This window comes from Natrix helvetica, assembly GCF_964273705.1.
Source record: "Natrix helvetica genome assembly, chromosome: 1".
NCBI classification, from domain to species: domain Eukaryota; kingdom Metazoa; phylum Chordata; class Lepidosauria; order Squamata; family Natricidae; genus Natrix; species Natrix helvetica.
This window is the reverse complement of record NC_138548.1, coordinates 179,228,457-179,243,186: the sequence shown is the minus strand read 5'-3', so window position 1 is coordinate 179,243,186 and position 14,730 is coordinate 179,228,457. Positions and strand designations below refer to the sequence as shown.

At 37.3% G+C, this 14,730-nt stretch overlaps 1 protein-coding gene across 1 annotated transcript; it reads right to left on the bottom strand.

Moving 5' to 3' along the window:
* Window positions 1-161: 161 nt before the first annotated feature.
* On the bottom strand, window positions 162-14,519 carry COQ10B (coenzyme Q10B). Its single transcript, XM_081934442.1, has 5 exons — window positions 14,368-14,519; window positions 10,037-10,186; window positions 8,142-8,334; window positions 3,110-3,211; window positions 162-1,575 (listed from the first exon to the last, which is right to left on the bottom strand). Exons 1-5 carry the CDS (start codon window positions 14,442-14,444, stop codon window positions 1,408-1,410), a joined length of 690 nt encoding a protein of 229 aa, XP_081790568.1. The 5' UTR covers window positions 14,445-14,519; the 3' UTR covers window positions 162-1,407.
* Between the last annotated feature and the right edge of the window lie 211 nt (window positions 14,520-14,730).

The following is a 14,730-nucleotide window of genomic DNA, read 5'->3' as shown; positions in this document are numbered from 1 at the left end:
AAAACAATTGCTCTAAGGTATGGTATGTATTAACTTATTCACAACATTATCTGTTCATCCCAAGTTTCCAAGACAATATTTTCTGATTTCGGAGCCAACTACAATAACTAATTATTAAAGTCTTATTTTTTCAAGGAAAGAAAAGTTATTTCTCAAAAGTTAAACTTTCATATAAAATTGTTGTCAAGTTATTTTTCTTTAAATACATGAAAATAGAAAGCAGGATGATTGAGCTGCCTTCCTAGTACAAGAGTTTTAATAACATTGTAACTGAAATTAGAACTGCACTGAAGCCATTTAGAATCCAGCTATACTTCAATTTGATCTACAAACTTTTCTTGCCTGAGTAACCATTTTTCATGATTAAGGCTCCAGAGTTAACTTGATGATGGGACTTATGACCATTGTGAAGCAGTTTGTAGTAAGGAATACAGCTGACCATAGATTACAGTACTCTCACATTTATGAAAATAAAAAATGAGAGGAGTGCATAGTATCAAAAATAGTCATAGGGCAAATAGTATGTTTATGAATCAAGCTAGAATCATCAAACTATTTTACAAATGGTGAGTGCAGCAATATATAAAATTATAAAGATGTTAAATTCAAATACACTGTTTTAACTTAAACTATATTTATATATAGTTAATGCCAAAGTTACAGAAGCCATCTCTGGCAAACAGTAGTATCCTTTTTCCTGTTTATTCCTAATTTGTTTTCTAACTATGGAGGAGGGTGGGGAATGTGCTTTGTTAGCACTGTCAGTTCTGCTGGTAGAAGAGAGCCATAAACCCCGAGGCATTATGGTTTGTCATTAACTGGAACGTTTTTAAAGCTAGAGTTCATGATTATTCATAGAAGACCCCCAGTATAGGTAGTTACCTGTTGGAACCTTACAACAGTTTACTACAGTACCATATTAAATAATGTACTGATGAAGCTGAGCCCTTTCTGTAGGATTCATACAACTTACTAAAATACTGCATATTAAGTTTGTACTAAAGTTTATGCACTACAAAGACTTTGTTTATAGAAATGCACACTGCTTGTTAAAAGCTAGTTTTGAATACTAAAAATAACTTAAATATGCATTTAAAATAATAACTTAACCTTGATTTCAATAGTAAATATTAAACATTGTCAAAATAAGGCTATAGAACTGGTAACAGTGCTGAGTTTTATACACGCTGAAAAGATGAGGGGAGGCCATTGTAAATGTAGCTGCCACTCAGTGAACTTACCAGCACCTTAGAATTGCACTTGACTGAAGCTTCTATGTACACCTGCATCTTACATTTATACAGTAGTATTATACATAATTGGCAAAAAATGCCCCATATAATTGGAAGCCCACATGAGAAAAACATCTCATGTAAAGATGGTGTCCCAAGAAATGTCAAAACTACTTTATGTATGATGCACTTCATGAAGCATTAACTCTCGAGGTATTGTAGTTTCTGGACCATAGAGCTTGCCTGCTCTTCTTTCAAATGCAGCTACCATCTGTTTAACAACTTCATCAAAGAACAATGTGGCAAGCTGAGAATGCAGAAGGGAGCGAAACTCAAAAGAAATCTGTAAAGAAAAACAAATTATCACTCACCCCCAATGATTAAGATGAGTAGGCAGTTGTTTTTATGTTAATCTATCCATATTGGGAAATAGTGGCTAGTTACAAGATCATAAGAAAATTTGGGCATTCGTTTTCTGCAAATTCAATCTAATATTTGTAGATTACAATTTTCTAGCCATGAATCATTTTGTCTTCATTAACCTTAATTGCCATTCAGGTTGTGTGGTACTGCTCAACAATATATAGACAAAATCAGTACCACAGGACTTTCAACAAAGTGACATTAATTTACTTCCCAGTTATAGTGGTCTGCACACAATACAATGCTTTCTTCATTACTTTGTCTTTTGTCTGTATCCCTTCTCCCACATAATCATTCTAGTTTTGCTATGTTCTATGTATTTCCAATTCAAAGTGCTTCGTGCTCCTTTGGGTACAGTGGGGGCATTCCAAAGCTTTCAGTCTGTAACTGAAAGCAGCTGTTTTCTAGGGTTACACAGCTGTCTTGCAGTCCAATCCTAAATACCATTTAATTTAAGGAAGTGCCAACAGGTATCATGTGCATGCCTATATATGGTCACACATATGGACCCTTTTTTCTTTAGAATCGAAAGTGCCGCATAGTTAAAAATACCTAACCAAGAAGTGTATCTCCATATAAGAAGGCTAATTAATTATATTTAAATAAATAAGCATACTGGTCCACTGATGCATTTTACTAGTCTTCTACATTCTAAAGAGTAACGTTTGTCAATAATAGGCAATCATTTGGCCAGTTCTGACAATTTCCTGTTCAATACAACATTAAAGGTAGCTAAGTTAGTCCTTGCTTAATGACCAACTCATTCAGTGACCATATGAATTTACAATGGCATTGAATGAGTCCTACAATATTGCCATTTGCAAGCTTCCAACAAGCAAAATCAGTGGGGAAGCTGGCAGGTTGCAAATGAGAACCATGTGACATCACACTTAATGATACATATACTTAGGGATGGTCATAGTCCCAATTATCCTTAACTGAGAACTACCTATATTGAGGAAAAAACCCTGAAAATACCTAAAGCTACACTATTTGAATGACATGCTATAAAAATATTAAAATGATAATGAAATTACAAGTGCTAGTGGAATAATTTATTCCATGCACATTACACATTGCTTGGAAATGAGCATTCTTCGTTGCTTAAAAACAAATTAATTAAAGTTGGATTGCTGCAACTAAAAATTTTGGTTCACAAAAGTAATGTTGCAATCATAATTAAATGCAAACTACAAAGCCAGTCTAACAGAGTGGTTAAGGTACTAAGCCAGAAACTGGGAGCTCATGAGTTTTAGTCTTGTCTTAGGCACATATCCAGCTGGATGACTTTGATCTCGTCACTTTCTTTCTATCCTAGGAAGCCACTTCTGTACCATGCACAATAAAATACATATTTAAAATACTTATATAGGACAATACAGCAATCAGGTATAGTTTCAAAAAAACATTTTTCTCTGATCTCAATAGCTTAGAAGGGTTATTTTGCTACTTACTGAAAAATCCAAGGTACATGTCCTTTGATAGCCAGGAATTCCTGGACTGAATCGCCACACAGTTTCCAGATGATTAAATAGTTTTCCATCTGTACAGGATGCCTATGAAAATTTTTAATTAAGTAAATGTATATTGCAAACAAAACTTTGAACCCCATACTTTAAAATGTCTTAACTTTGATACTTTGTGTATTATATGATCATCACAATAACTTCAAGGAAAAAAAATTCAGCATGGAGCAAAATTGAAAGGAACATTACATTAATATTTTAAAAACTCCAAAATGAATGAGTTTTCTCTTAGAATAATCCAGGTTCCTTTGAACATTGCAACTTTCTCAACAGTATTTTTTCACTTCTGCAAATGTCAGTGTTTTCTCAGGTAAAAGACTAACCCAACAACTGGCAAAATTATCAACTTGATGGGTAATTTCTTCAAAAGTATAATCTAGGTCCATTCAATTTGTTTGTTTATTTTAATTTCTTCTCTCTCTGACTTTTTTTTTTTTTTTAAATTCTTCTGAAGGACAGGTTTTGAAAAATCTATTTCATGTTGGTCCAACTATAGCAATTACTTTATGTGAAAACCTAATTTTAACAAGGACTCAAAATAAGTTGAAGTATGCGTTACAGAAACAGCCTGGAGGTAAATAGAAAATATTCAACAAGTACAGAAGGGTACTAAAAAGCTGGTGGAAGAATTTTCCAGCTTCAGTCGCTTGGCACCAGTACTTAAGATAGGAGTGATATGATCCAAAAGCAGTGCCAATTTCAGCAGACAATAGAAATTCAAACGGAACTAGTTCAGCCTGGTATAATGCAGCAATGTATCTGTCATTATACCAGCCTATACAAGCAGAATATGACACTGGGAAGGGAGAGGCTTTTAGAAGATTGACAAGTTAGGAAACGAGATAAAAGTTTACTTTCTTATGAGCCACTTTTAGATAGCTTCAGAGTTGTAGAATTGAAGAATCATTATTTAGATCTTTATAGCTTTTTTTTAAAAAAAATAATCGTTATTTATACTTTATAGAAAATTTATTGGCTTAGCAGAATTAAAGCAAGGTACTCTTGGTAATATTTAATGTACAGTTTTAAGAGGAACTGTTGCATAATCTCAACAATGATAGTCTATGGCAGTGATGGCTAACTTTTTCAGCACTGAAACGAGCGTGTGCACATGTGCGTTGGAGAGCAGAAGAGAGCAGCTGGCTGGGCGCGTGTACGTAGCGGCCAACTGCTCTTCCGGGTTCCGGTGCATGCATGCACACTGACCAGTTGGTCTTCGCGCAAAGACCAGATGGCCAGCGCACACCAGAACACAGAAGAGCAGTTGGCAACGGTGCATGTGCCCACAGAGAGGCTTGCCATCGCCTCACACATAAGGAATGTGAGTGCAAAATTAAGTGTAAACTATTTGCATAAATTTGGTAGGTATGCTATGGCATGATCTCGGCACGACAAAAGCTATTCTGGAGCATTGGTTAGAATGCAGCATTGCAGGCAGGTCTAGGACACAGCCAATTTTCCATGGTCAACTCGCTAAGGGATAAGAGTTACATCAATATCAGAAATGATGGAACAGAATCATTAAAGAAGGGATGCAAAAGGAGGGACAAAATGAAATGAATGATGAAAATTAAAATGTTTTAATTATTTTAAAAAATTGAATTATTGTCCCATGATGAGTTGGCCATGGCAAGTTGTCCCATTTTGTTGCAGGCTAACTCTGCCCACAGTTTGCAGTTCAATCCTCATGGGCTAGAGCTTGACTCAGCCTTCTGGTCCTCCGAGGTTGATAAAATGATGACCCAGATTGTTGGGGGCAATCTGTTGACACTGTAAACTGCCCAGAGAGTGCTATAAATGGAATGGTATATATTGCTATTGCTATTCTGGATCTAACTGCTGAAGTTGAGAGACCAAGGAAGAAGAACTATGACTAGACTATTGCAAGAACCTTGCAGTAGTGCTACTGTTGCAATTCATTCAAGCATTTGGATTTTCTGCTTTAATTTCAAGCAATATAGGGGAGTTTAAAAGGACATTTCCACCCAACCTCATATAAGAAAAATAAAGTCTACTTGCAAATTCAGGGGATTTAAAACTTTAGGTTTTATTGGATGGATTTGATTTTTAGGTAGGTTTTAGTCATGACTATAAAACAGAAGCTTTCAATGCTATTGACTACATCATCCTCGTAGACAGGTTATTTGAGGTGGCATGTAGTAGCACTGTATTATGGTGGTCTACTCCTACTTGAATGTCCAACTAGCACTGGGGAATTACCATTCTGCATTATCACAATTGGGCTACATAGTTCCTCAAGGCTCCATTTTAGCTGCTAATCTTTAACATATATACGAAACCATTAGAATAGGCCAGTGATGGCGAACCTTTTTTGCCACAAGTGGGGGGAGCGCGGGGGGGGGGTCGAGTGCGAGCGTGCTGCACCCATAATGCAACGTGCGACCCCCCCAGTGCGCATGCGTGTAAAACGTGTAACCCCCCCTATTTTTACATGGTTTTTTTGCCCTCCCCATGCTCTAGGGGCTTTATAGGAGCCTGGGGAGGGCGAAAAGAGCCTCCCCCGACCCCCCGGAGGCCCTCCGGAGGCTTCAGGGACTGTCCAGAGGCTTCTCTGAAGCCTTCGGAGTGCTTAAAACCACCCTCCAAGCAAACCGGAAGTGACTTCCGGGTTGCTCGGAGGGTCGTTTTAAGCGCTCCGAAGGCATCAGGGAAGCCTCGGACGGTCCCTGAAGCCTTCGGAGCGCTTAAAACCACCCTCCGAGCAAACTGGAAGTCACTTCCGATTTGCTTGGAGGGTGGTTTTAAGCACTCCGAAGGCTTCAGAGAAGCCTCTGGACAGTCCCTGAAGCCTCCGGAGGGCGTCCGGGGGGTCGGGGGAGGCTCTTTTCGCCCTCCCCAGGCTCCTATAAAGCCCCTAGAGCATGGGGAGGGCAAAAAAAACATGTAAAAATAGGGGGGGTTGCACGTTTTACATGCATGCGCACTGGGGGGGGGTCGCGCGTTGCATTATGGGTGCGGCACGCTCGCACTCGACCCCCCCGCGCTCCCCCCACTTGTGACAAAAAAGGTTCGCCATCACTGGCCTATTCTAATGGTTTCGTATATATGTTAAAGATTAGCAGCTAAAATGGAGCCTTGAGGAACTATGTAGCCCAATTGTGATAATGCAGAATGGTAATTCCCCAGTGCTAGTTGGACATTCAAGTAGGAGTAGACCACCATAATACAGTGCTACTACATGCCACCTCAAATAACCTGTCTACGAGGATGATGTAGTCAATAGCATTGAAAGCTTCTGTTTTATAGTCATGACTAAAACCTACCTAAAAATCAAATCCATCCAATAAAACCTAAAGTTTTAAATCCCCTGAATTTGCAAGTAGACTTTATTTTTCTTATATGAGGCTGGGTGGAAATGTCCTTTTAAACTCCCCTATATTGCTTGAAATTAAAGCAGAAAATCCAAATGCTTGAATGAATTGCAACAGTAGCACTACTGCAAGCGTTCCGAAGGCCTCAGGGACGGTCCCTGAAGCCTCCGGGGGGGGGGAGGCTCTTTTCGCCCTCCCCAGGCTCCTATAAAGCCTCTGGAGCCTGGGGAAGGTGAAAAATAGCTTTAAAAAAGGTGAACTCAGCTGGCCAGCGCGCGAATGCGCGCTGGCCAGCTGACAGGGCAGCGCCTCGCGTGCCCTGACAAATGGCTCCGCGTGCCACTTGTGGCACGCGTGCCATAGGTTCGCCATCACGGGAATAGGCCAGCCATTGAGATTGAGATGACATCAATACATGGAGATACCAAACTCTACCTCTCCTTTTCCTCTAGGAAAGTTAATTGTTTGGACAGGGTAAAGGAGTGAATGAGAGTCAATAAACTGAGACTCAATCCAGGCAAGATTTGTTGATGGTGATTCTATCCAACTGGGTGGTGCCCTGCCTGGCCTGGAGAGATCCACATTCACCCTGAAGGAGCATATTTGCAGTTTGGAGATGATTCTTGATCTATCATTGTCAAAAGCCCCAGGGACCTCGCTTGAACAGAGTGCCTTTCAACAGCTTTGGCTGAATTATCAACTGTGACCTTTTCCAAACAGCCTTGCAATGCTCTGGTAACTTTTTTGTTGGATTATTGCAAAGCACTGTATGTGCAGCTACTTTCAAAAACAGTCTGGAAACTTCAGTTGGTTCAACATTAGAGTGACTAGACTACTCACTGCGACTGGCTGATATGAATATATTATGCCAATATTTCATCGTCTACACTGACTTATCAGTATATTTCTGGATCCAATGCAAAATACCTTTAAAGACTTCAAGGCTTTGGATCTGATTATCTGAAGGAGCACTTTCTCTAGTATGTACCTATATTGGGCCTTAAGATTTTCTGAGGCCCTCCAGATCCCCCCCCCCCAAAGAGGAAAGATGGGTTTCTACAAGGGAGGGCAATTTCTGAGGCTGTTTCCCCAGGTAGACTCAACTGACATTTGTGTTATTTCAGTGCTAAGTGAGGACCATTTTATTTTCACAGGCTTTTAAAACATTTTAATAATAGTTTAACATATATTAATTCACCTTGTTTTACAGTGTTATGACCCCCTTACTGCTACTAGGAGTATATAGTGCATTTATGTAGTATTTGATTTGATTGGATATGTAGTAACTCAAATTGTATACTTTCTCTTTTTTTGGTGTAAAACACTCAGAGAGGTTTGACTATTGGGCATTTTAAAAATTTAAATAAACTACTTATATACTGAATAAGTATACTGTTTACTCTTTACAGCAGACTTGCTTCTAGAGCTTTCCCTCCACATCCTTTTCCAGTTTAGTGCTAGTTACGTACATCCAAATATCTTCCCAAGCAATAAGCTACATTCAGATTTACAAGGAGAAGAGTAATCAGAGGGAGAGCCAGCCCAAGATTTCTCAGTATTATGGCTAGATAAGATCCCCTATTGTGAACTCTTGGGAGTTACATATAACAACAACAAATGTGCATTACCTTAACCAAGTGAGGTCTGACTAGTGTAATAATTGATGTATATCTTTCCAACACAGGAGGAAATCCTACTTCTAATTTAGCTTTGCAGTATCCTGAACGTTTGGATAATATGTCTGATTTTTTGCACCAAGGAACAAAGTTCTTGTATTCGCTTACAACAGCTACCACATCATACATTTCTTGCATAGAATACCTAGTAAATAATGCAAAATGGAAAATACAATTATTAGAGATATGTACTTAAAATATATTTTATTTCTCTCCTCCCCTTTACTGTTCCAATCATTCTTCAAACAAATATGGAATTTCAGCTAGCTTTCTCACACAAGGTTGTACTTCAAGGACACAATCCTGCCTGTCATTCCAGTATTTAATTGCTCTGAAACTGTTCATACTTTTCCTCTGTACAAATCTTAGTCCCAATGGATTTAGCAGAAGCCAATGTAATCTTGTGTATACAATTCTGGTCTTTAAAAGAATCCTTATTTTAATCATACCTCCTCTCAGCCTTGACTATTTCCTTATAACACAAGGATATTAAGGATTATTTATGGTATTTTAATTCTAAAAGTTAAATATATTGAATGAGAAGTAGAAAATAGAAGCTAGTAGTCAAAACTTTTGCAAATTGTGTTTGACTTCCTTGAAAAGGGTAAAAACTCTTAATAAAAAGATACAATAGTTAAATAATTCAACTTCTTTGATTAAAGGGAATGGCAAACAACTGGGGCCATAATTTTAACTCATTATTGTACATGGTCTTTGTTTTTATTCCCCAAAGTGATTAAAGAACTGTAAACCAATCTTCAGAGCGCATTAAAAATGAATTTGAGAGTAAGTAAATAAGCATTAACTTTTAAAACTATATAGTTCATTTCTTTCATAAGCCAGTATGAGACTCTCAGGCAACATATTGAAAGGAGTTGTGGACAGCACCCTGACCTGTTACCAGAAGAGTGCATCAATAGTAGAGATAATCTGTGAGCTAATAAAGCTTGTCCATCATATTTTGTAATTTGTGATATTCGTAAAGCAGGTTGGTCATGTGACTGCACTGAGTCTATGAACTTTTTTGGAGTGGACATTAAGTGCACCAATGTTTTAACTCCGCTTTTTGGCAAAACTTTAAAACACAGTTATGTGATCATGGGACACTTAAAATAGTTGTAAATATAGCACAGTTGCCAAATACCTGAAGTGTGGTCATGTCACTGCAGGGCAGAACTGTCAGAATTTCAAATCAGGTTCTAAATACCTCCCAGGTAGGCCCATTGGAACTATTAAGTTCCTGTCCTGCTATCCCTAATGCAATAGAGCTATACATACATTCACATAAATCTCTGGAGAAAGCATAGTATGTTCTCCAACATCATATGATGGAGATGATTCAACAATGTTGACAAACCTACCCAAGATATATTGCTAACTGATTGTATGGGATAATACACTACGCTATATATACTGCCATATTATATTGTTATCTCAAGGAAAGGGCAATATATCCCATTCATAAATAACTAACAATGATATCAAACTAGAATTACGTTGTAAGCAAAGAACTATAAATCCTGTATTTGCTTCTGTAAATGTAGAGCTGCCCTAAAAATTATATCCTGTGAACTTTAATCCTGTTTATATATAGGACCGTAAACTGATCAGAGTGGATTAACAACAGCATATAATGAAAAAAAACCCAAATTAAATAAAATTTAAGGAATGCTTAAATGATTTCAAATTAAAGTGTGAAATTCAAGAATGAAATAGATAAGCATAAATTTTAGCTATATAAACAATGTGACTAAAGGCAATTGAAAATGAGAAGGACTGTTTTCATCAATGCAATCCATTAGTATCTACTTCTGTGTAACGGTACAATGTATTTTTCTTATACAAACCCTATAATTCTTCTTTCTGAATATTCTTTCCTTTTGTTGACAAATGGTGCAGTGAAGTTGAAGTAAGTTCTTCTTGAAAAGGCACAATTTTTTGCTGGTATTTGTGGCAGTGGTGCTTTGCTCACCAATATTTCCCAAGAAGTCAAATGCCTGGAATGATTTAAATATTTTTATCAGAACAGGCATCTGGTTAACACAGTATAGATGAGCCAACAAAATGGGAAAACAAATAAAGAGTAACACAAGGACAATCAGACTCAGGATTAGGTTAACTTTTTATGCCTTGGACAAGCTAAATATATCTCAGTCATGAGAGAACCTGGCAACAGTACAATATAAAGGCTGTCCCTCTTAAAAGTTGGCTTTAAATCAATCTGAGGCCACACACTACTCGGTTCATATATTTGAAAAGCAAGTTTCCTGTCAGGAAGGCAAGAATCAAATATATTGAGCCTTTCTTCTATAGTTATAAAACATAACTTAAGCAGAAAGCTGAAAGTATTTTTCATTATTTTTCTCTTTTGGAGTGTCTTAGGTTTTCAGTGAGAATATAAAATATACAGATACAAACTGTTAGAATGATGACTACCTGTGATATTTTTAAAGGCCTTCTTCCTTTCAAATAGTCTCTTGCACTTATCAGCATATTCAGCAAGGCATGGGTCTTCTATTATAAATATTTGGTTCAGTTAACATTTTCTTCCATAGCCATATTCTACATTGAAAGAAATGCTGCTTGCTTAGACTTAGCTAACTTTATATTCAGAGATGAAGGCATTAACAATTTCTTGCTAATGGTAATCTTATAATAAAATGCTATATCCAAAATGCTCCTGCAATTGCACTTCTACCATAGTTACTGTATGTCTTTAAAACAGGAGTAGAAAACATTTTTCAGTTTGGGTCCTATTTCTAAACATAAATAACACTGACCAGAACATCTGATAAATTTGTCAGGCCAGTTTTCAAAGGAGGCAAAGCAATTAATTTAAAAGTGGTTTCATTTTTGCAGTTATTGAAGTTGTGAAACACTTATTAACTAAATCAAAGGCTAAACTTTTATTTTCAATCACAAAAGTCTTGATCAATCTGAACTGTAACATTAGAATCAAGAAGTCATAAGAGAAGTTAAAAATGGACTTGACCTTCCTCAATTAGCGAACAGTTTTATGTAGGAGATTAAAGGATGTATTTCTTGATCAAATGTAAGCATATCACAAATAAGCATTCCAAAGAATAACATTTATTTTTCTGCTTCCGAGATTATGAATTATAATTCATAAATAAAAAGGAGGAAATGTTTGCAGTAGAAAGAAGAATATATTTAGTAGGAAATGTTTACCCTAGCCTTCATTGTATCTCAAGTGTCAGTTTTGGAAAAATAATGTCATCATATGATGATTATGTGACGTTATGTTTGTATCATGTTAACTTTAAATAATATACAAATATATTAAAAGTAGCAAGAACCATTTACATTTAATTGAAGACAAGTGAATCTAATGATTGAAAATGTAGGTTACTGTCTAGTTTAAGAAAGTGTATGGGATGTTCAGGAAGAGATATCTCTGGTGGAGGGGCGTACTGTGCCCTTTTTACCTATCTGGGATGGGGTCAAGCAATAAACAAGTGATTGCATGCAGCTCACTGCTGTTATCCAAACAAAGAAAATACTAATTAAACCTATAAATCTCATTTGTAGATATAAATAAGACTCTAGGATAGAAATTTTTAAATACTGCAATTTAAAAGAAAATGTGAGTTTTATACTTTATTCATCTTTAATTCAAGCATGTAGTATCCCAATTATGATTGTAGTAGTAGATTGTTTTAAACTTTGTCTTTCATATGTATATAAAATATATTAAGTTATGAATTACCGGAAACACAGGAAAAGTGAAGGTCATTACTGTCTTCATGTGTGCCAATGCACAAAGCAGTAGTAGATAGAAGAAAAACAATACAGAATTACTGAGACTTAAGTTGCTCAGTAAAAATCAGAAAGTAGGGTATATTCTAGGATCAGATATAAAATAATATTCTCCAAATATCAATTATTATATTTTACCATTCTAAAACATAAACCATGAATATCTGAAATATCACAGTCTTATAATTTTGGTACAATGCAAAAAATAAAATTTTGTTCTTCAAGACAATCACTGTGTTTTCCAAACTTTGTGTTGAGATGAGAAATACCTAATGGAGAGATTAATACAACATTTTATGAACAGATAAGATCTTGAGAAAATTGGAACATCCATGCCTTCATCAATCAAAACACAAGTGATATGAGTAAGAAAATATCTTTACTTGGATAAAGACTTGCAAATTAGCAAACTTTCCCCATTTTACCAGAGTAATCTGATATGGAAAAAATTGTTGCTTTACTTTGCTAAGGTATTTTTATGTGTCATTTTTGTTCAAGGTTCTAGATAGGTTTTAGGACTTATCCCCCAAAGTATTATGATTAACAAGTATAAGGAAAGCAAGTGAGAAAGTGTGATTAAAACTACTATTTTTCTTCAATTGTTAAAATTATTAATCATTGCCAGGCTCAAAAGAATATTCCAGATTAAATTTACATATTGAATTACAGATTGTCAGATATTTCAATGCAGGACATTACACAATATTTTCCCTATCAACTGGCCTACCTAATACATACAACTGACAGAGAGCAAAGTGAGACTTAGCATATATGAAATAATTTATAGAAGGAAGAGTTAATAAGTATAACATCAGGAGCAACGATCATATATTGAATGTGTCCAACAGCCTATTAGAGTAATACCATATGTAGCAAGTTAAGAAAAGGAATACAATACTTGTTTCTCCAATAAGAAAAATAAGAAATGCCCTATTCCCCATGCTATTCATTTAGAGGTGTATGGAAAGTCTAAAGATTATGCCAACACTTTCTCAATGGTGGTCTGGCTTACAGTTCCTAATTACATGTTAAATGGAAATAGCAAAACAAAACAAAACAAAAAGGAAATTTAAGCAAGTCAAAGTTACACATAAGAGAGAAACTTAAGAGATGTAACTTTTGACACTCTTTTCCTAGTAATAAATATCACAAAAATTCAATTTGATGTCATTCTCTTGATGGTTGACTAGCTAACACACAGTTAAGTACCTGCTCTTAACCAAGGCACTTATAATACATACAGCCTTTACTTCTTTCAAATATAACACTTTTCAATATGAATTATTGCCTTTGACAGAAAGTATGCATTTTCTAATATATTCCTTATCATTTTCAAGCCTGGGGTTTGAAAGGTGGATAAAGTTTTTAAAATATGCCTGAAGTTTCAGAAAAATCTGAAGGTGTTAAATGGCTCCAAAGAGTAAGAGCTGAAGGACAACATTATGTATTTATTCTGCTTTAGAATATTGTTGATAGCACACAACAATATACAAGTGTAAGTCACCAGACAGCCAGGTATTTCATAGGTAATTGGATTGAAATAAGTAAAAAGAAAAGAACCTTACAAAAAAAGATAGTCACATAATTTGGACCAGATCAAACTTAGAAGACTTAGGGAAGAGGGAATTGCCTCTTTATCAATGAAATGGTGAACTAAACATAGCATGCAAATACATTAAAATATATAATGTACTCCCTTTACAACATTTGTGAGACACATGCATACTAATAGCACAATGGACTAAAAGTTAGATGATTACCCCATAAGACCATTGATACTTTCTACAATTAATCGAGAAATTAAATCTCACAGGGATAGAGGAGATATCCAATCTGTTCTATTACAAAAGTATTTAATAATGTTAGTACATTTTAGCTAGAAATCAACAATAATCTGTCATGGCAAACAACAGGAGTCTTTTGTCACTTCTATTCTACCCACCACCCATTACAATAAAGATGACTATTAAGTTGATAAAATTGGGTATAGGGGTTAAGGTGGCACTTAACGATTGGGGAGCGGTGTGGGGGGAACAAAAGCCAGCGGGGCATCCTGATCAGGAGCTCCCCAATCGCGGGTCCTGTGGCTTTTCCCAGCCGGTGGACTAAGTCCCAGGAAGGCAACCGCGCCTCGGTGTGACTATGGAAGCGGGCAGGAACTCCTGACAGTGACGGGCGGGGAAGGAAAAAGCGAAGACAACGGGAACCACCCTCGGCGCTCGTGACCAGGGAAAGGAGCTTCGGAAACCACCGCCGCCGGCGGTGGCGGCAGACCCGCTTAGCCGCCAACTCAATCTATGGGACGCCCACCAAACTTTCCTGCCCGAGCAGAGAAAAGTGACGGCTGGGTGAGTGCTTGGGGTGGGGATCTCCAGACAACCTGAGCTCCCTCTCGCCGTACCTGAGGGCTACTCTACGCGAAGGCACTGCCAACCTCTCCACCAGAGCTTTGCCGAGAGCCCGACTGCTCCGCGCCATATTCGACTTTCCGCGGCGCCTCCAGACACCCTCACTGCCCCATCCTATTCTGGCTCGCTCTCCCTCCGCCGCCGCCTCAACGGCCTCCCAATACCTGTCCACACCTCCCTCCCAGAGCAGAGCCAATCGCGTACGAGAGGCGCCTAACGCTAGCCTATCAGCGCAGAGTTCTAGCCAAGCGTCATCCTTCGGCTTTCACCGCCTCCTTAGACACTCCTATGGGCTACTCCTTAGCCTCTTCCTTTCGCCCCCAGCACGTGATTTACCGGACTCGCGCAGGAGATAG

Excerpts from the sequence above, each read along its gene's own strand:
- COQ10B (XM_081934442.1), bottom strand. The coding sequence starts at position 14,444 with ATGGCGCGGAGCAGTCGGGCTCTCGGCAAAGCTCTGGTGGAGAGGTTG. Across the intron at positions 8,335-10,036 it reads TCAGAAAGAAGAATTATAGG|GTATTCTATGCAAGAAATGT; the intron begins GTTTGTATAAGA and ends ATTATTTACTAG. Across the intron at positions 3,212-8,141 it reads TCAGACCTCACTTGGTTAAG|GCATCCTGTACAGATGGAAA; the intron begins GTAATGCACATT and ends AAATTTTCATAG.